Source organism: Hemitrygon akajei, chromosome 8 (genome assembly GCF_048418815.1).
Source record: "Hemitrygon akajei chromosome 8, sHemAka1.3, whole genome shotgun sequence".
Classification (NCBI taxonomy): Eukaryota; Metazoa; Chordata; class Chondrichthyes; order Myliobatiformes; family Dasyatidae; genus Hemitrygon; species Hemitrygon akajei.
In genome coordinates this window covers 49423377-49445292 of record NC_133131.1, presented here as the reverse complement: position 1 = coordinate 49445292, position 21916 = coordinate 49423377, and the positions used below count along the sequence as shown (strand labels likewise).

The 21916-nt window shown below is 39.0% G+C and overlaps 1 protein-coding gene across 2 annotated transcripts in view; it reads left to right on the top strand.

Annotated features, from left to right (window-relative positions):
* The window catches only part of eif4h (eukaryotic translation initiation factor 4h), an 84938-nt gene that overhangs the window by 9756 nt on the left and 53266 nt on the right, over window positions 1-21916 (top strand). The window contains exons 2-3 of one of the 2 annotated variants that reach the window (XM_073053823.1): window positions 15058-15394; window positions 19042-19220. In XM_073053823.1, coding sequence (XP_072909924.1) covers window positions 15387-15394; window positions 19042-19220 — 187 coding nt within the window. In that variant the 5' untranslated portion in view covers window positions 15058-15386. The remainder of the gene's footprint in view (window positions 1-15057; window positions 15395-19041; window positions 19221-21916) is intronic. The other variant, XM_073053821.1, reaches the window with a different exon arrangement.

The window sequence follows — 21916 nt, the reverse complement described above, 5'->3', positions numbered from 1 at the left end:
TACCTGCCATTCCACCTCCTCTTTGTACGCCACCTAGTCATTTTTGGTGAGGCCAGCCACTATTGTGTCATCAATGAACTTGATTCATTTATAACGATCTAGCAGTACAGTCATATGTCAGCAGTGTGAACAGCAATAAGCTGAGCATGCAGCCCTGGGAGTGGCTGGTGCTCAGCACGATGGCATGAGTGATGCTTTTGCCAATGTGGACTGACTGGCTTTTCTGTCAAGACATTCAAGATCCAGTTACAAAAATGAAGGTTGAGACCCAACGAGGACAGTTTTACACACCAGCCTCTGAGTATGTCCCACCTCTTGACACCCTTAGAACCTCTCACATATACAAGGCACAAGATGGAGAAATCTCCATTTCCCAGGATGAGCATAGCACCAACAACTCTAATAAAACTCAATGCTTCCAGGACAAAACAACCCAATTGATTAGTACTAAATTAGCTACAGTAAGTATTCATACATGTTACCCTGGGATGCAGGGGCTGGTCACAGAGAAAAAGTGCACATTCCACATGGGTACCAGTGGAGGTCAGGATCCAACCTGGACTGCTGAAGCTTTGAGGCTGTAACTCTAACTGCTGTGCTATTGGGATGCGGCAGATACCAGAGATGAAGAATAGGAGAGAATGGAATGGCATTCCTTCAAACACAGGAGGTTGTGACGGGATTTGACAGAAGGATTTAAAAGAGTATAATTATTGTTCTCATTGACAGAAAAGGGGCTAGAGAATGAAGATGGTTAGAAAAATGATTCTGTTGATTTGCTTTAATTGAAGAGTAGATTACATTCTTGGAAATGTGTTGAGAGATCTGGATAAGTATCAAAAAGGTGAAAAAATACAGGGTTCTAAGGAAGGTGGGACTGATTGGTCTGTAGAGATTGAATGGCTTCCATTTATGGTGTAAACATTTTATTCTCTAATGCTAGACGTTCAATACAGCTTCAGCATAACTATGCTTTTAAAATTTTATTATCTGGATATAAATAAACTCTCGTGCTTGATTTATTCTAATGGTATTGCTGTGTGGAGCAACTTAGTGAATGGTACATTTGAGACCCCTTTGTTCTTCTAACGAATTTCAAAGTTCAAAGTAAATTTATCATCAAAGCACCTATATATCACCATATACAATCCTGCCATTTATTTTCTTGTGGGCATATTCAATAAATCCAATAACCGTAATAGAATCAATGAAAGACCACACTAATGGTGGACAACCAGTGTGCAAAAGACAACAAATAGTTCAAATACAAAAAGAAAGAAAAAAAGTAATGATAATAATAACAACAATAAATATTGAGAACATGAGATGAAGAGTCTTTGAAAGAGAGTCTATAGGTTATGAAAACAGTTCAGTGATGAGGCCAGTGAAGTTGAGCAAAGTTATCTCCTCTAGTTCAGGTGCCTGATGGTTGAGGGTAATAACTTTTGCTGAACGTGGTGGTGTGTATCCTGATGGCAACATGAGAAGACAGCATGTCCTGGGTGGTGGGGGTCCCTGATGATGAATGGTACTCGGTATAAATATGCCCAACAGTAGTAGGGAAGGCTTTACCTGTTTGGACTGGGCCCTATCCGCTACTTTTTGTGGGATTTTCCATTCAAGGCCATTAGTGTTTCAGTACCAGACAGCCGGTCAGTATAATCTCCACCTCATATCTTCAGAAGTTTGTCAGAGTTTTAGAAGTGATGCCGAATCTTCGCAAACTTCTAAGGAAGCAGAGGCGCTACTGTGTTTTCATTGTAATTGTACTCACATGGGGATAACATAGAGGAATTTAAAGTTGCTGAGCCTCCCCACCTCTGATCTTCCGATAAAGACTGGCTCATGGACCATCTTCCTACTGAAGTCAATAATCAGCTCCTTGGCCTTGCTAACATGGGTAAGAAGTTGTTGTTGTGGCACCACTCAGCCAGATTTTAAATCTCCCTGCAATATGCTGATTTGTCACCACCTTTGATTCGGCCTACAGCAGTGGTGTCATCATCAAACTTAAATATGGCATTAAAGTTGTGCTTAGTCACGCAGTCATAAGTGTAAGGTGAGTAGAGCAGGGGGCTAAGCATGCAGCCTTGTGGTGTTCCTGTGCCGATGGAGATTGTGGAGGAGTTATTGTTGCCAATCCGAACTGACTGAAGTTTGCAAGTGAGGAAATCGAAGATCCAGTTGCATGAGGAGGTATTGAGGCCAAAGCCTTAAAGCTTATTGATTATTAGAAGTCCATGACAACTGTGGTGTATTTGTTCAGATCACAGGTGAGTCCTTGAACACAGTGCAGTCTACTGATTTGAAGCAATCACGTAGCCACTCCTTTGTCTCCCACAACCACCTGTTTGTTGTCCTAATGTCCAGAGCCTTTGCTTTAGCTTCTGCCTCTATGCAGGTAGGAGAAGGACAGTCAAGTGATTAGATTTCCTGATGTGCGGTCTGGGCATGGAATGATAGGGATTCCTTATCTTAGTATAGCTATAGTCTAGTGTGTTGGGACCTTTAGTGCTACAGGTTATATGCCAATGGTAATTGGGCAGGGATTTCTTCAAACAAGCGTGATTGAAATCCCCAACTATGATATCTGTCAGGGTGGACTGTTTCTGGTTTGCTGATGGCATCATGCAGTATCTCAAGCGCTTGATTATAGTTGGCCACTGGTGGTAAGTAAATTGCTGTCAGCATCACAGAGCAGAACCCGCTTCGTAAATAGAACAATTACCATTTGATCATTACATGTTCAAGTCAGGGAACTCAAGAATGACACAATCATCACATTGGAGCACCACGGAGAGTTTATCATGAAACACACAGCTCCATCTTGTGCCTTTTCCAAATCAGTAGTTAAGTCCATCCTATGTATCAGGAAGCTGTGGGTCCTGTGAGCCTCTTTGCCGTATCTGAGTAAGTCAAATCTTCGTAAAACACAGAACACAAATTTTCATTTCCATTTGATACAACAATCTTGCTCTCAGGTCCTCAGTTTTGTTCTCCAGCGACTGCATATTTGCTAACACGATGCAGGGCAGAGGGGGCCTCATCCCTCTGCATTTCAGTCTGGCTTGGTGTTCCTCCCTTCTGCCTCGCTTCTGGCCATGGCAATGAACCTTCATCCACTTGAGAGTTAAATACGTTGAGTCCTTCAAAAGATTGTGAAATATGTATTTTGTTAAGTTGATTTAAAAGTATGTTGCTTAAAAGGGAATTACATGCAGCTGATAGCATGAGAGTAATTCAAGACTTGTATTTAGAAATATTGCAAGAGGCCTGCAGAACATTGCTGTGGTTCATTGATGCGAATTTGTATCTTTCAATGTACTGTTTATACATTTATTTATTCTGAACCTCATCTGCCAGTTATTTGCACATTCTACAAGTTTATGTATTCCTGGAATTATTTGTAGTCCTCCTATACACCCTCTTACTCTTCCCCACCAAAAATTAGTCCCATTCACAACTTTAGAAATTGTTTTTCATTAAGTCTAAATCATTAATGTAAATGGTGGTTAATAGTGGCCTCAGTAACAATCTTTGCGAGCCCATCAGAGCACAGCTTCCACTCTGAATATCTGCCTTTTACTCTCTGGCATTGCTTTGTCTTGAAGCCAGTCAACGATCCATTCTGCAACGTGGCTCCAGAATCTCCCTGAAACCATAAGACCATCAATCTTGTGTATTAGTGTGTCATGGGATACCTTTTGAAAATGTAAACAAGTTATATATATTACATTGTGCTTAAAGCTTCTATAAATTCTTTGAATCTAGTTATGGTAGTCCAGTTACAATCTTATAAAGTGAAAGTTACCTATTCTAAATGACAATAAGAGGCTTTATTCTTTATACGACTCACTATTATCACTGTCAATGACACTGTATATCTACTTATGTTCACTGAATTCCTTTGTAATTTTAGTCGCAATGAGTCTCCTTACCTTGGATTTAAAATTCTTGCTCTCCAGGAAGCAGGAGTTTATCTGTTTGGTCATTCCTCTAATAATAATTTTCACCCCAAAGTTTTCACAGTGCCATTGCAATAGCAGGTCTAAATGAAAAAGCCCAGGTCCCTCTTGAATTTTTGGGCACATCGTTAATAGTTTGGAGAAGGTGGGCAATTTGCTCCTGTCAATGTCTGTCAGATGAGATAGTTGGATGATTGGAGTATCTCTTTTCTACTGTGAAAGTGGAGAGGAGTCCAAGGAGGAAGAATATAAGAAATATGGTATTACAGAATAATTAGCAAGTCAGCTATAACAGCTCTTGTTACGTAGTTGATATTTTTCAGTTGACCCTTGACTGAACAGTTGCCACACGGACTTCTGAGAAACTTACATTGTAAATATTCTTGACCCACAAGCGTAGAATCAGCAACTCCATCCAACAAAATCATGAATTGTGTACCTTCCATGGAGTTGATTTTTTTTAAAGTTCATCTATTTTGTCTTCTCTTTTCATCATAGTCATTTGACACAATGATATCTAGAATTTTAACAAATCAATTTGCTAGTGCACAACAGATTTAGGAATGACACAAAATTAAACCTTTGTAGTGGAGAACTCTGCATAGTCAAAGTTTTACCAAATTACTCAATCTGTATTCAAGTATGTTATTTTCCAAAGAAATCTATCTGGTCTGAATAAATGATCCTAGGCTATATTTTGAAACAACATGTGCCCAATTAGTTTTCCTTTGGAGTATGAATGACAATACTGGGGGGGGGGGGGGGGGCGGGGAGGGGGGGGAGGAAATCTACTAAGACAGAATAAAAAGAATGTATCTTAAAAAAAGACAGGAAATCTTTCACCACCTGTTAGAATGAAACATCATTGATCCCTTTCAAAATCTCCAAGGTTAACTATCATTGCCAAAATCGTGATTCATCACTTCCAGTCGATGTGACTGTTGAAGATATTCCAATTAACTTTGTTATTTCAGAATTTTACAAGAGCAATGATCTTTATCAAGAAGCCTTATGCCAATCTGCTTTATCTGCTTTATCAAGATTAATTACCTGACTGCACAAAATGCTGAGCAATTAGCAGAAGATTGAAGCTTATCTCTTACTCTGCAAATTGCAGGATTTTTAACAAACTAAACACTGATAGCCATTAACTTTTAGTTATTTCTATTCCAATATGTCCAATGGAATATATCTCAATAGGCACATGCTGTAAATATTAGGCACTGGTATTGAATGAATTTATGTCCAAATGTATTAATTCATGGATCCTTTCTATGAGGTGATGGCATCAGTTGGCTTTGCCAAACAGTTCCTCTTCATTTCATATGCAATTTCAGAAATGAATAGATTGCAGCTTAGCTTTTCTGTCAAAATATACTTCAAAACACACCAAAAGGTATTCTCTATTTCATCAGAATCAGGGTTAATATCACTGGTATATGTTATGAAATACAGTACATTGTCTTACGGCAGCAGTATATCGCAATACATAATAAAAAATATAAATAACAATAAGAGAGATATATGTATATCTATATATGTGTGTGTATGTGTTGAACATAAAATTAAGTAAATAGTGCAAAAAGAGAGCAAAAAAAGAAAAAAATAGTGAGGGTACTGTTCATGGGTTCATCATCCACTCAGAAATCTGATGGTGGAGGGGAAGAAACGGTTCTTAAAACAGTGAGTGTGTGTCTTCATGAACGTGTACCCCTTCTTCAATTGTAGCAATGAGAAGACATGCCCTGGGTGATAGCAGTCCTTAATGGCGGATGCTGCCTTTTTGAGGCATGCCTTGATGTTGGGGAAGCTGGTACCCATGATGGAACTAGATGAGTTTGCTTTTTTTGATTCTGTGCAGTGCTCCCTCCATACCAGACAGTGAAGCAAGTAGTTAAAATTCTCTTCATGGTACATGTGTAGAAATTTGCAAGAGTCTTTGGTGACATACCAAGTCTCCTCAAACTCCTAATGAGATATAGTCATTGCCGTGCCTTACTTGTAATTGCATCATTCTGATAGATCTTCAGAGATGTTGACACCTAGGAATCACCTTTTCCACTGCTGATTCCTCAAGAACGCTGGTGTGTGTTCTCGAATTCCCTTTCCTGAAGTCCATAATAAATTCCTTGGTCTTACTGACATTGAGTGCAAGGTTGTTGTTGTGACACTCAGCCAGCTGATCTGTTCCACTCCTGTACAGCTCCTCATCACCATCTTGAAATTTTACCAACAATAGTTGTGTCATGGGCAGATTTTTAGATGATGTTAGAGCTGTGCCTAGCCACATAGTCGTGGGTGTAGAGTAGAGCAGTGGGATAAGCATGCATCCTTGAGGTGTGCCAGTGTTTGTCAGCGAAGAGGAGATGGTATTTCCAGTCTGTACTGACTAGTCTCTCAATGTACAGAGGCCTAGGTTTTGGAGCTTGTTGATTAGTACTGACGGTATGATTAAGGTCCAGGTACTTGATTCTAGCCATGATCAACCTCTCAAAGCACTTCATCAGAGTAGATGTAAATGCAACTGAGTAATAATCATTGAGAAAGCTCACCCTCCTCTCCTTGTGCACTGGTATGTTTGTTGCCCTTTTGAAACAGGTACTCCGGCTGCAGTAGTGAGGGACTGAAGATGTCTTTGAACACTCCCACCAGTTGGTTGGCATAGGTTTTCAATACCTTACTAAGTACACCACCAGGGCCTGATGCTTTGCAAGAGTTCACCCTTGTGAAAGATGTTCTAACATTATCCTCCGAGATTGAGATAACAGGATCACTAGATAATACAGGCATTCAGACAGGTGTAGTTTTATTCTTCCTTGCAATGCGTGCATAAAAACCATTTTGCTCATCTGGAAGTGAAGCATCACAGCCATTCATGATGTTAGATTTTGCCTTGTAGGAAGTAATGGCCTGCAAACCCTACCAGAGCTCATGTGCATCTGATTCATTTTCTAACTTCAAATGGAGTAGCTTTTTCACTCTTAAATTGGCCTTCTGAATGTTGTAACTGAACTTCTTGTATACAGAGGTTCTGGATCATTGTACTTGAATACGTCAGATCTATCCCTCAGCAAACTACAAATCACCCAGTTTATCTACAGGCCATTTTTGCGTATGTCCAGGTATGTTCGCGAAGGCACCCACTCATCCACACAGGTCTTGATGAGGTTGGTGACAACCATACATATTCATTAAGATTCGAAGATGAATCCCTGGATATTGTCTAGTTCACCGACTCAAAGCAGCCCTGTAAGTGCTCCATTACCTCCCTTCTTGGTCCTCATCACTGATGCTGTGGTTTTTAGTCTCAGTCTGTACACCGGGAGTAGAAGTACAGCTAGGTGATCAGACTTATAATTTCAGACCTTGGATCTTTAGTTTCTTTTGTGCAGTTGTTTCTACACAACACTCTTAGTTATTTGGAATTATTTATCAGTTAATACACCCATTAATAGTATGTGTTAAATTAAAACGTATTTACCTCTTGCAAGAATAATATGGATATTTGAAATAATTATACAGATTAATTAGTGGAGTATCATTACAAAAATGCTGATTTAAATAACTGGGTAACTGGTTTGTTTTCTGATATTTTTTCCACACATTATTCTACTTTCTTCACTATTAGTGTTTGCCACTCATTCATCGGTTCACCCACAGCATTGTGAATTATTACAAAATACAATCAGCAACTTCTTTCCTCTTTAAATGCAGCAGGTGAATTGTAATAGTTTTATTCTCCTTGTTTGAAAATGAGGATTTTATATTTTGAAAGCAGGATTGATTTGAATTGGCTAGACCATTCATCTCACATTGGCCAGGTTCTGACATTCTGATTCAAGTATCTCGCCCAAATCGTTATTACTAAAGCTACAGACACATTGCCTTGTTTATTACATAAGAACATAAGAACATAAGAGATAGGAGCAGGAGTAGGCCAATCGGCCCCTCAAGCCTGCTCCGCCATTCAACAAGATCATGGCTGATCCAATCTTAACTCTAGTTGCTTCACTTATTCACTTATTGCTTCACTTCTCAACATATCTTTGCCCTATAAAAATTAAATTAATCATACACGTGACTGCTGTGCGCCAACTCTCTTTTGCCATTTGTAAAGTTATTCAATGATTTAAATAGTTCAATTGAATATCAGAGAATGTATACAGTATACAACCTGAAATTCTTACTCTTTGTAGATAAAATCTTTTGACTAATTATCCATAAATTGTATTGCTTTATATGTATCTTTGTAAAATTTGCTTTAATTTGAGAGATATTTCAGAGGTATCAGTGATCGAAATATTGTGATCTTTCAGATCATGGATTGTTTCAAGCCATCTTAGTGACCTTTGGTGATAATGAGACTGTCACAAGAAAGCAATAGAAAATTCAGTTTTATTGCTTTCAGTTCATCCAGATGTCTGGATTTGGTTGAGAGGGCCTTCAGTCATCTCTGACCAAGATAAATACACAAGTTCTAGTACATTTACTGTATATATTATTCCTAGTGTAAATAGAGAGATTGAGAAATAGATAGATAGATCACAAGTACATTGAAACACATAGGATGTATTGGGGGTGGCATGCAAGTGTTGCTACACATTCCTTCTCTGTCATAGCATGCCCACAATGTTCAGCAGAACAACACAAGCAACAGCAACAGTAGTAACAGCAAATCAGACCCCTCTCCCACTCACCTAGCCACCCTCTGACATAAATAGACACAACTCCAACCCTAGGACAACCCTCTGAACTCTATTCCTTGGCCCCAGACTCACAAACTCACAGACATGGGGCTACAACCACCAATACCAGGCCTGGACTCACAGACATCAGGCCTCTGATGTCTGGACATGGTAACCCAAGGTCTTTGACCTTAAGGCTTCAACCTCTGTATTTGTCTGCTCATTGTATTGCTGTTCCAATGCCACGAGACATTAACAGTGTTTATCAGGTTCAAAACCAACCAATCCCAACAGGACACCTCTTCCTAATAAGCTGAAATAGAAGGAGCAGGCTTGGTCTGTATTGTTCTGTTTTGTAACTCCAAAATGTAAAACTAATTGAAAGAAAAAACACTGGAGCAGGGGATAACTCTTGTATGTTTAGTTTTAATTTAGTGAGGCATGAGTATATGGCATTGCATAACAACATATGTCATTCATGTACTTTGTGTATATAACCCATAATGAATATTGGAAACAATAAAGAATGCTTAATCAAGCAATATGTGCAATACCTTAAGATGTGACTAAGATTCCAATGCTCCTAATTCAGCGCGTGGAATGTGGAACAAAACCAGAACATCCAGAGGAAATTGTCAGAGCCACAGAAAGATACAAGATAGCAAATGAGTTCAGGATCAAAACAGATTAGTGGAGTTGTTAACTATCATTTCTAACTATCGTGCCTCTGTGCCGCATCTAGCACTATGTTAGACCATGAGTTATAGCAGCAGAATTAGGCCATTTTGCCCATTCAGTTTGCTCCACCATTCCATCATGGCTGATTTATTATCTTCCTCAACCCCATTCTCCTGTCTTCTTCTCATAACCTCTGACATCCTTACTAATCAAGAACCTATTAACCTCACTTTAACATACTCAATGACTTGGCCTCCACAGGTGTCTGTGGCAATGAATTCCACAGTTTTACCTCCCTCTGGCTAAAGAAATTATTTTATATCTCTGTTCTGAATGGATGCCTTTGTACTCAAGGATGTGCCCTTTAGTTCTAGATTCCTCATAGACACCATAAGAGTATATAGGTGACATATGGTACTTGGATAATAAATTATTTTTGAACTTTGAACTTTATAGGAAACATGCACTCCGTGTCTACTCTACTAGAACATAAATATTCCATAAGTTTCAATAAGATTCCCCCCCCCATTCTTCTAAACTCTAGCAAGTATAGGCCTAGAGCCTTCAAAAGCTACTCCTGCATTAACCCTTTCATTCCTGGGATCATTCTCTAGACTTCCTCCAATGCCAGCAGGTCCTTCCTTAGATAAGGGGCCCAAAACTGTTCACATTACTCCAAGTGCAGTGTGACCAATGCCTCAGCATTATATTCTTGCTTCTATATTCTCAAAATGAATGGTATTATTGCATTTGCCTTCCTTATTCCTGACTCAACCTGAAAGTTAACCTTCAGGGAATCCTGTATGAGGACTCTCAAGTACCTTTGTGTCCCTGATTTCTGAATTTGCTCCCTGTTTAGAAAATAATCAGGTTTGATGTTGTGAGCGGAATCAAAGGTGGTGATGAATCAGCATACTGGAGGGGGATTGAAAATTTGGTTGAGTGGTGCCATAACAACAATCTCTCAATGTCAGCAAGACCAAGGGACTGATCATAGATTTCAGGTGAGGTCTATGAGCCAGTCCTCACTGGAGAATCAGAGGTGGAGAGGGTTAGCAAACTTAAGTTCCTGGTGTTACTATTTCAGAGGATCTGTCCTAGACCCAGCATGCAAGTGCAATTGCAAAGAAAGCTCAGCAATCACTCTGCTTCTGTAGGAGTCTACAGAAATTCAGCATGACCACTAAAACTGCCCAAAATCTACAAGCAGGACTGTCCTGGCTCTATCCTTTCTTCTCTAATCCAAACTCTTCTCATTTACATCCCGACTTACTCTTCTCACTTACATCACTTTGACCGACTATTTCCAATTCCCCGGCCCCAACAACCTTATCATTTCCATGGGCATATAATGTCTTTACATTTCCATCCCACATCAGGATGGTGAGAGGATCCTCTGCTTCCTCTCAGAGCAGAGGTCCAACCAATTCCCCTCCTCCAACAAATTCAGTCACCTAACTGAATCTGTTTTCGCATTGAACAACTTCTCATTCAACCCCATTAACTTCCTCCAGATCTAAGGTGTAGCTATGGACATCTGCGTGGGTCCATACTGTACTTGTAATTTTGTGGGATATGTGGAACAGTCTTTGATTCAGTGCCACCTGGTCCCATCCCCTCAGCTCGTTTTGTCATGTTGGTGCTTGCTCTGGTACTGCCTCCAGTACTCATTCGCTAATCACAGTTTCATTAATTTTGCTGCCAACTTCCAACCTACGCTCACCTTCATATGGTTATTTTGGTTTCCTTGATCTCTCTCATATCCACCTCAAAAGATATGCTAGCTACTAATATCTGTTACAAGCCCACTGACTTCTAGGGCCATCTGAACTATTCTTCATCCCACCCTTCCTCCTGTGAGGACTTCATTTCCATCATTCCAATTCATCCATCTCAATCATACTTGCTCTGGTGATGAGACTTTCTTTACAGGTGCCTCTGAAATGTCCTGCTTCGTTCTGAAATCTGGCTTTCCTTTAACTATTGTTTAACAAAGCCCTTGACTGCATCTCATCTATTTCCTATGTCTCTGTTCTCATCCTTCCCCTCTGGGACAGAGCAAGGAAAGAGTTCCCCTCGCCTTCACCTTCCACTCCACCAGCCTCCACATTCAACAGACTATCCTCCACAATCCTGGTGAACTACGAAGAGATTCCTCCACCAAACTCATCTTTCCTCTTCCCCATTTCATTTCAGCATTTGACACATTCCATTCCCTTCATGACTCCCTACTCCATTTATCCATTCCCACTAACCATCTCCTTCAGCATTTTCTCTGGCAAACATTGTTTTTTTTCCACCTCTTTCCTTCCCCATGTTCAGGAATCCAAACAGTCTTTCTAGGTGAAGCAGTGATTCACTTGCATTTTTTTCCAATCCAGTGTTCACATTATGATCTTCTCTACATTGCAGAGACCAAACACAGAGATGACTACTTCATGGAGTACTAGTATTGAGACAATAGGGATAACTCTGAAATTCCCATTACCTGCCGCTAAAATTCTCATTCCTACTCCCATACTGACCCATCAGTTTGTGGTTTCCTGCACTGTCACAATGAGACCCAATGCAAGCATGACGAGCATCACATCTTCTATCAGAGCACTTTGCACTCTTCTGGACTCAATTGAATTCTACAACTTCATGTAACTTAATTCTCAGTCATCCACCTGTGATATCAACTCAACTTGTTTCTTCTTTCCACTCTGGAGCTGGACTTGTTGAGCCTGACCTGCTCCTACATTCTTTTTAGTCTGTGCTCTTTCACCCATGTTCTCACTCTTCAGCATTTCCCATTCACTATTTGAGCCTGTTTATAGATGATCCCCATGGTCACCCTGGTTTTACTCTATCAGCAATAACCCCTCCCTACCCTCCCTGCAGCTTTAAAAAAACTTTTTGTCTTCTTTTCAGTTCTGAGGAAGGGTCTCTGACCTGAAACATTAACTGTATTTCTCCGAGTATTTTCAGCACTTTCTGTTTAAGAATCATAGCAACTCCATCGCCCATGGGTTTCCCTCCAATCCTGACCTAAGAACAGACTCTGTGTTTGTTTTATTAGATGCACTTCCTCATTAATGTAAATATCTAATCAGCTAATCATGTGGCAGCAACTCAATGCATGAAAGCATGCTGAAACGTCAAAAGGATCAGTTATTTTTCAGACTAAACAGCGGAATGAGGAAGAAATGTGATCTAAGTGACTTTGACCATGGAATGATTGTTGGTGCCAGACAGGGCAGTTTGAGTATCTCAGAAACTGCTGATTTCCTGGGATTTTCACTCACTACAGTCTCCAGAGTTTACAGAGAATGGTGCAAAATAAAACATCCAGTGAGTGCAGTTGTGTGGGTGAAAACACGTCATTAATGAGAGAGGTCAGGAGAGGATGGACAGACTGGTTCAAGCTGACAAGACGACAGTAACTCAAATAACTTCATGTAGTGTCTTCTGGAAATATGGAATATAGCAAGTAGTAATTTCAATAGCAATCAATCTTCAGATTGGAATATGGATTGTAGATACAGCTCAGAATAATGGTCTTCCTGAGTTAAGTTGTTTGCACGGGTTAAATTGTTTGATCTGATTGTGTACTCAGAGATTGCAGTTATCAACATTCATTTTGGGTGCCTGGAGTGTTGGTGCGGAGATCTAGGTTTCTAAAAATGATGTGTAATTCATAGGAAGCATTTTGAATGCACAATAACACTAGAAATTGTACTGCTGTTACCTTTGATATTTAGCATATAAAAATGTGATGTAATGTTGGGACAGTGAACATTTCTCCAGAATGACTCCAAATACTGTCAGCTTGTGTGTACTGAATAAAGATTTCTATACTGTGAGCCTTATGTCTCTCTGGTGGCTTTCGTTGACAGTCACAACAACAGTGGTGTGCAGAAGCGCGTCTTAAGAACGCACAGCATGTCAATCCTTGGAGGGGCTTCAGCAGCAGAAGATCATGACCATGTACTCTAAATGTCAGAAGTCTTTACCCTTAAGCACCATGCAAATACCTTCACCTGAAGCAATAAAGAATCTTTAGAATGTGTCTTGCCACTAATTTCTCAAGGGATAATAAATGTTGGCCATGTCAACTATGTGCTAGAAGGCCTTGTCCTCCTTGGTGGTAGAGGCTTGGGTTTGGGAAGTTCTTGAGCAAGTAGCTGCCATGCATTTTGTAGATGGTACACACTGTTGCCACTGTGTGGCAGTGGTGAAGAAAAGGAAGGTACATGGTGATGGACAGGATGCTAATCAAGTGGGCTGCTTTTTCCCAGATGGCAGTAAGTTTCTTGAACACTGCTGAAGTTGCACCAATCCAGACAAATGGAGAAAATTACATCACACTCTTCCCTTAAATCTTGGAGATACCAATAAATAAATCTACAGAACCCTGGCATATTTAAACAATGTACTTTGATCAATCTCAGTCTTGTAATCTTTAAAGCTATATCTGTTTTTCAATTTATTATCAGTAGCATAAAAATTGTTAATTTGTGTGTTGTTGTAATTGTAAATTACTTGGATCTTGGACTCAAGTATCGAATAGCTGACCCCCAAATCTAGTCCAAGTAGGTTGGCCCTGGATGGACCAATGTAACGAATGGGATAGGTTTTCTTCTCATAAACTGAAGATGGAGCTACTGTATTGTATTACACAATAACTATAAGTATTTAGAAATGGTCACACAAAAATTAGACTTACCTACTGATATAGCAAAAGCATTACATTTTTAACTTTGATTTTCAGCACTTAATTTAGTACTTGCCCAACTTCTTCCAGCAATGAATTGATTGCTACTTCTTTAAGCAATGAATTGATTGCTACTTCTTTAAGCAATGAATTGATTGCTACTTCTTTATTAGAAAACAATTATAAGCCATCTGCAGGTAATAAACAGGTTCTGTTTTTACAGTTTTCAAGATCTTATCTGTAAGTTGGGAAGTACACAAAATCACTTAGCATAGCTCCACAGTATTGTAATGAATAGCAGTAAGAGTACATCAAACTGATAAGAAAGAACAATTACTCAAAGTGGTGAGAAAAAGGGAACTTGTCCTGTCTGTCAGAATGCAGAACAGCCTGTATAGCCTATGGAGATCTTGAAGAACACATTCCTCATTCAATCCATATACTAATATTTATTGTCTCCTTCTTTGATACTTTTTGGTCTCCTGTGATTTGGAATTTCTCATCATCAGGAAGCTAGAAAATTATTATCCTCATCTACCTATTGGTTATTGGGATTCTAAAAGCCAGCAGCAGGGTAAAATGAACCTGAATACCACTTAGACTTTGATGAGTGTGACACAGTCTCTGAATATGTATTTATAGTAATGTTTTTCCACTGTGAATCTCTGGTAGAAAAAGTTGTGCGTATCACTACTGCAATTAAGTGATGTTTTATATAGCTTTTGGCTCATCTAGATTGGAAATTATAATAGTGTTTATCTTAAAGATTTGTTCATTTCCTCCTTCCCTCTCTCTCTCCCAGATCTTGGAGAATTTTTTTAGGTTGTGATTTTAGGAACAAATCTAGGAGCAAAATATTAGATTCTAAATCCTAAATTCAGAGGAAACTAGTGAAATCTCTATTTCTATTCAGACTGTAAATTTGGTAATCCTAATTCATTAAGAGAGAAAATTTTGCCTTGAAATAAGCATAATCCGTCGTCGTGGCTACCCGACGAGGTCGAGGATGATGGTCTTCGTTGTGTTTCCACAGAGCGAAGATGCCTCTGCGTGTATTTGTTTAACGTGTACTTGATGTTGCACTCCAAGAAGCTCACGATACTTCACGAATCAACCAACTGATTCCAATGGCATGGAAACCACGACGAATGGAGCTGATGGATTTGTTGCAGCCTTCATCCACCTTCACAGCCGTTGAGTGCAAAGTAACTTCGTCCACCTGTTCCACCGTTGAGGTCTTGGTTAGATTGTTCTTTGTCAGGGACCTCACCCTCGACCTTACCGCCATGGGTGACCCTACCAGGAGCATAGCTCCAGACGGCATCACTCTCGGGATCTCAGGACCACACAAGCTTCTCCACCATGACAAGGTGACAATCCATGAAGAAGATCAGCGTAATAAGTGTTTTACGTTCCATTTTTACTGTTGTTTTCTGATTTACAGCATTTTGGCAGTATCTTAAATAGGTTTAGAATAAGTGATAAAGAGATTTAGAAGCGATTTTAGGAAGAATTTTTAATCTCAAGGGGTGGCTGAAATCCTGCATACAACCTGAATGAGTGGAGGAAGCAAGTACACTCACAATATTTAAGTATCAAAATAAACACTTGTATCCCAGTGCATAGAAGACTACAGGGCAAATGCTGATAAATGGGTTTAGTATTGCTGGGTACATGAAGAATCTATCTTTACTATGGTCGTTGGTTAAAGAACCTGTTTCTGTGCTGTATGACTCTATAACTCATATATTCAGATCCTTGTTAGTTTATATGTGGTGAGGTGTCTTGCTAACATAAAGCTCAGAGTAAACAATATTCTGTATATGGTAATAATGTACAACAATGAGAGCCAAACAATGAAATGGTGTAGAGTATAATCGTGCATAAAGAAATGCTGAAGTGCCAATAATGGAAGAGGTAGAATTAAGGGTGAGAAAATGTGGCAGCATCACTGGGAAGGGGATGTGGAAGAGGATGTGTAATAAGGTTGAGCACCCCTTAAAACAAAAATCCAAAATCTTAAACCTCCAAAACCCTAAATGTTTTTGAATGCTGACTTGACGCCACCAATGGAAATTTCTGTAAGGTGCTGGGAAGGTTCCCAGGCAATGCACAAGTCTCCATGCACCACAGACAGTTCTGAGAAGTAACCTCACATGCCCTGAGTGGGACCCTGTTGGCACCAGTATGTTTTCAGCAGTCATCATAACCAGACCTTCGTGCATTACAGTGATTACCATGTGTTTTGAGCTTTTTCTCTGCTCTGTGCTATGAAGATATTGTTGAAAATGTCAAAATAGCCTATGGGTAATAGTGAAAAGAAAAAGAGGAAGCATTTATGTTTATCTATAACACAGAAAGTCAAGTTCTTGGAAAAACTTGACAGCAGTGTAAGTGTGAAACATGTGACAGAGGAGCATGTTGTTGGAACAACCACTATCTACAACCTGGAGAAACAGAAGGGCAAAGTGTTAAAGTTCTATGCTGAAAATAATGAAAAATAGAAAAACAAAAAAATGAAGATCTTGATCGTGTATTGAAAGAGAGGATTCATCAGCATTGGAGGGAGCATATGCCACTCAGTGGTATGCTGATCATGAAATAAACAAAGGTCTATCACCGTGAACTGAAAATTGAAGGTAATTGTGAATATTCAGCAGGCTGGTTGCAGAAATTTAAGAAAAGGCATGGCATTATTTTTTTAAAGATTTGTAGTGGTAAACTATCTGCTCATCATAAAGCAGCAGAGAAACTCATTGATGAATTTGCCAAGATCATCGCTGATGAGAATCTAACACACTGAACTGCTGCATCAGTATGATGAACAGTGTATGACAAAGCCTGCTTGCTGTTAGCACATAAATTCAGATTTGGGAATGATGGACTTTCCACCTGGGTGGCCAAGGTAGTGATAGTTTACCTTTCTGGTGATTCAATGGACACATTGTTGTTTCATGCACAAATTTTTTTGAAGGTTTATAAACCTACCTTCAGGTAATATGTATAAGCTGTATATGTAAGGTAAATGGATTTCATGTTTAGACTTGGGTCCCGTTCCCAAGCTAAACAATCAAAGTAAAGTTAAAAGTAAATTTTATTATCAAAGTTCATATATGTCACCATATACAGCCCTGAGATACATTTTCCTGCAGGCATACTCAGCAATTCTATAGACTATTAACTATAACATGGTCAATGAAAGACCGACCAGAGTGCAGAAGCCAACAAACAGTGCAAATGCAAATAAATAAAAGCAATAAATAATGAAAACATGAAATAACAAAATAAAGAGTCTTTAAAGTGAGATCATTGGTTGTAGGAACATCTCAGTGGATGAGCAAGTGAGTGTGGTTTTCCCCATTATTCAAGAGCCTGATGGTTGTGGGGAAGTAACTTTTCTCCATCCAGTGGTATGAGTCTTGAGACTATCTCATTACATTATATGGATGTAAATCCAAACTCTGAAACACTTGCAGCCTCGAGTATTTCAGATAAGGGGTGCTAGTGAACAATGCACCCAAAGGCCTTCAGATAGTTTACAAAGCTCCTTTCGCTTCTTCACTTCTTTCAACTGTGATTCTGCTACTGTTGGAACCTGTGATTTACATTTTGATGGTGTATTTTTGGGCCAGTTGAGCGATCTGGTGCTTTGCTGTCTTCAAGAGAGTTCGGTGAGGTTTCAAACAGAGTGTGCAGCCTGGAGACGGGCACGAGCCCATGATTGACTCCATTTCTTGCCAATCTCACTGATTAAAGCGTTGAGCAAGATTAAAATGAATGAGGACAAGAGCAGATGTTCAGCACCATCTGCCTGCGTTTGACTGGTCTCTCCTTCCCTTTTGCTCGATGCTGCCGGAGTCTTGGGTCTTGGGCAAGGTGTATAGAGTTATAGAGAAGTACAGCACAGAAACAGGCCCTTTGGCCCATCTAGTCCATGCCAAAACCATTTAAGCTGTCTACTCCCAACAACCTGCACCTGGACCATAGCCCTCCATATCCATACTATCCATGTACCTATATAAATTTCTCTTAAGCACTGAAATCAAGCTTGCATGGACCGTTTGTGCTGACGGCTCAGTTGATGCAGTTTGTGGACTGTTATCGTGTGTTTCTGATTTCTAGTTACTCCTTTTTAATTGCTATTTTGTATGATTTTGATTGGAGCAGACTGGCTCTGCAGCCTGCAGTCAAAGAACAACACAGCACTAAACTAAACTGAACATTCCTGAACTGTTTCAATGACTGTTGTTTTTCTGTGGTTTTTCTCTTTTTTTTTTGCTTGTTGGATGTTTGCTGTCTTTTTTGAACAGGTTGTTTCTTTGTTTTGTGGCTGTCTGTGGGAAGATGTATACTGCATACATAGTTTGATCATAAATGTACTTTGAACCTTTGAATCAGTAATTGCTGTGTTTGACAACAATGCCCATATTCCAAAAATGATTTTTTAAAAAAGTGATACAATAGTGAAAAATCTTGCATGATTTTTCCTTTTACTAAACAAATGTTGGCCAAACTTACAACATTCCTCTCCTATCTTTGTCTTTTTATATTGTAACTACTGTATATACTTCATTTGAATGAGCATTCATCAAAATTATCAAGTTAATGCAACATGTAAACCAGAAATTTGGGTACAAGTATTAATAGGTTACAATGTGGAAAGGTCACAAGTATTGATGGAGCTTTTAAATTCTCATTGTAGCCTAAAATGACATATAGGACTCAGCACTAACACAGACCAGGAACCACAGACTGCAATAAGATTTCCACAAATTGTTTGCCTTAATGTGTAAACACATATTAATAAGAGATATTTCATATCTCTTAAATGTAAACTATGGATTGTAAATTTGGACAGAGATGGAACTAAATTTGAACAGTTAGAAATAAATTCAGAGTGATTTGATAAAACCTAGAAAGCTTTTCTGCATCCTTATTTAATGGAAAGGTGAATGGAAAGATCAGAATGAATGTCACCTGGCCAGCCTGAAGGTTGATCTGATTTTTTTCATTTCAGAAGAGTTCGAGTTAGTGGTCCTAGAAAGCAGAAGGAATTACCAACAGAACCTCCATATACAGCTTATATAGGAAATCTACCTTTCAATATAGTACAAGGAGATATCGATGCCATTTTTAAGGATCTGAATATGAGGAGCATTCGACTAGTCAGAGACAAAGAGACAGACAAATTTAAAGGTATAGTACAAAACACTTTGGTTTGATTTTGAAGCAACATCACAAGTTTGATTAATCATCCAATTTAGCTGCCCTCAGTTAAAAACATTCATTTAATTTTCATAATCAGATTTCAATGCATATTACAATAATTGTTTAACTTTTAAAATGGAATCTTAAAGCATTAATGTCGGTTGCATGGGTAATTGGGCACTATGAACTTGTTGGACCAGAAGGCTCTGTTACCATGTTGCATCTCTAACAAAATAAAGGGACACAACCTAATCTGAACCCAACACATATAACTCAGGACACTCAATGTAATCTGTGTTGTCAGATTGTACTGCAGTCACTGGAAATCTTCCTGACAACCTATTTCCTACCTTACTTTGAAGCAAGTACATCTGTTCAGACCTCTGACGTGACCCTGAGCTTCTGGTTACTTATCACTATAGTTCTCCATCCCACTCCTATTCTGACCTCTCTCTTTCTCTTCGGTTTCCTTAACTGCTCCACTAAAACTGAATGTAAGTAGAATAGGACTGCATTTCCAATGGTATATTACTCTTCAGAACTCAACAGCTGCAGCAAACCAACTTTTCCAGTCTTGTATCTCACATTTTTCAGCTTTTTCTGTTTTTTCTTTTTGTCTTTCTCATCTTTTAATATTTCAGATTTTATTCATTTCCTTATTCTTGTACCTTGTCTAGGCATTTCTTTTCTAATTCACACATCTTCCACCTTCTTTCAACCAGCACCACTACCATCATTTAATATTATTCAATCTTGCCTTGTCTCCATCCTCTCATGGATCTTCTCTTTGTTCTCTCCACCTCTTTCACTTTTCTCTATAAGTTCAAACATGTTTTACTTCTAACTTTTCCCAGTTCTGCTGAAAATCAGTTTTGTCTGTGTACAAAGGTTATCTGACCTGTTGAGTATGTCCAGCATATTCTGTTTTTTTTTCACACACAACAGTCTCTGGAGTTCACAGGGAATGGTATGATAAACAAAAACATCCAGTTCTGTGGGTGAAAATTCCATGGAATTGAGAGAGGTCAGAGGAGAATAGCCAGACTGGTTCAAGTTGACAGGAAGACAACAGTAACTTAAATAACCACATGTTATAACGGTGGGGTGCAGAAGAGCATCTTTGAATGCACAACATGTTGAACCCTAAAGTGGATTGGCTACAGCAACAGATGACTATAAACTTACACTGAGTGGTACCTAATAAAGTGGCCACTGATTGTACATCTTTCTTAATTTTTTTATATCTCCATCAGGTCACCCATTTGCCTCTAAAGCTCCAAAGAAAACAGTCCATGTCTGTAGGATATATAGTTATATATCCTCATGTAGTTAGTACACTCCAATCCAGGCAATATTCTGGTTATCCTCTTCCGGATCCTCTCTGTAGTATGTTTTATACAGCTGCAACTTGATTTCCCAACTTTTATATTTAATACCACAACCAATCAAGACAATCATGCTGTATATCTTCTGTACCATCCTTTCACTCGAAGATCCTTCTGTACATCAATGCCCCTAAGGGTCCTACCACTTACTGCATACTTTCCTCTTGCGTTTGACCCTGCAAAATATATCATCTCACACTTGTCTGGAGTAAACTTCACCTGCCATTTCTCCTCTAAATTTCCAACTAAGCTATATTCTTCTGTATACTTTGACAAACTTCCTTACTATCCACAGTCCACCAATTTTCATGTTATCTTCAAACTTACTAATTAGCTCTCCTATATTTTCATCCAAATCATTAATATAGTTTACAAACAGCGGTCTCAACACCAAACCTTGTAAAACACCACTTGTCTTCTATGGCCAAGTCAGTTTTGTATCCAACTTACCATGGATCTCATGTGACAATCTTCAGGACCAGCCTACCATGAGTGACATGGTCAAGTGTTTTACTGAAGTCCTCAAGGAGACAACATCTACTGCCTTATTCTTATCAATCATCTTCATCACATCTTCAAAAAACTCAATCAAATGTGTGAGTCAGAAACCTGCTTAATATTCCTAAGTCCCTTCATTTCTAAACGTTTATTTCTAAACTTTGTTTTCTGCCTGCCAAATCTCTATCAATGTACAATATTACCTTTATCTGCTGTAGTAACCTTTTGTGTTGCAGCTAATTGAATGTCATTTAGAAATTGTAACATAATATATCCTCCTAGTTACAGCCTCAAAGGACTCTGATAGACCTGTTAAACGTGGTTTGCATGATAGTAAATTGGCAGAGAACTATTACGTTATTACTTAACAGAGCCACATCATGTGGTTATGAAACAACCATTGAGCACATCTACCTGAAACGTTGCTGTAGAAAAGCATCAACCATCATCAAGATGCTCACGACCCAGGCCATGCTCTTTTCTTGCTGCTGCCTTCAGGTAGAAGGTACAAATGCCTCAGGAATCACACCACCAGCTGCAACAACAGTTACTATTTTTCAACCATCAGGCTCTTGAACAAAAGGGGATAACTATACTCATTCTATTTCTGGTATTCTCACAACCAATGGTCTCACTTTAAGGACCCTTTATCTTGTTATTTCATACTTGTTATTTACTGTTATTTATTTTTGCATTTGAAGTGTTGTGAATGGCTGGTAACAGCTTATATCAAAAACTACATTGCTGCCACACTAGGCACTTACCAATATGCTTACTGACAGAACCACTCTGCAAGAGATG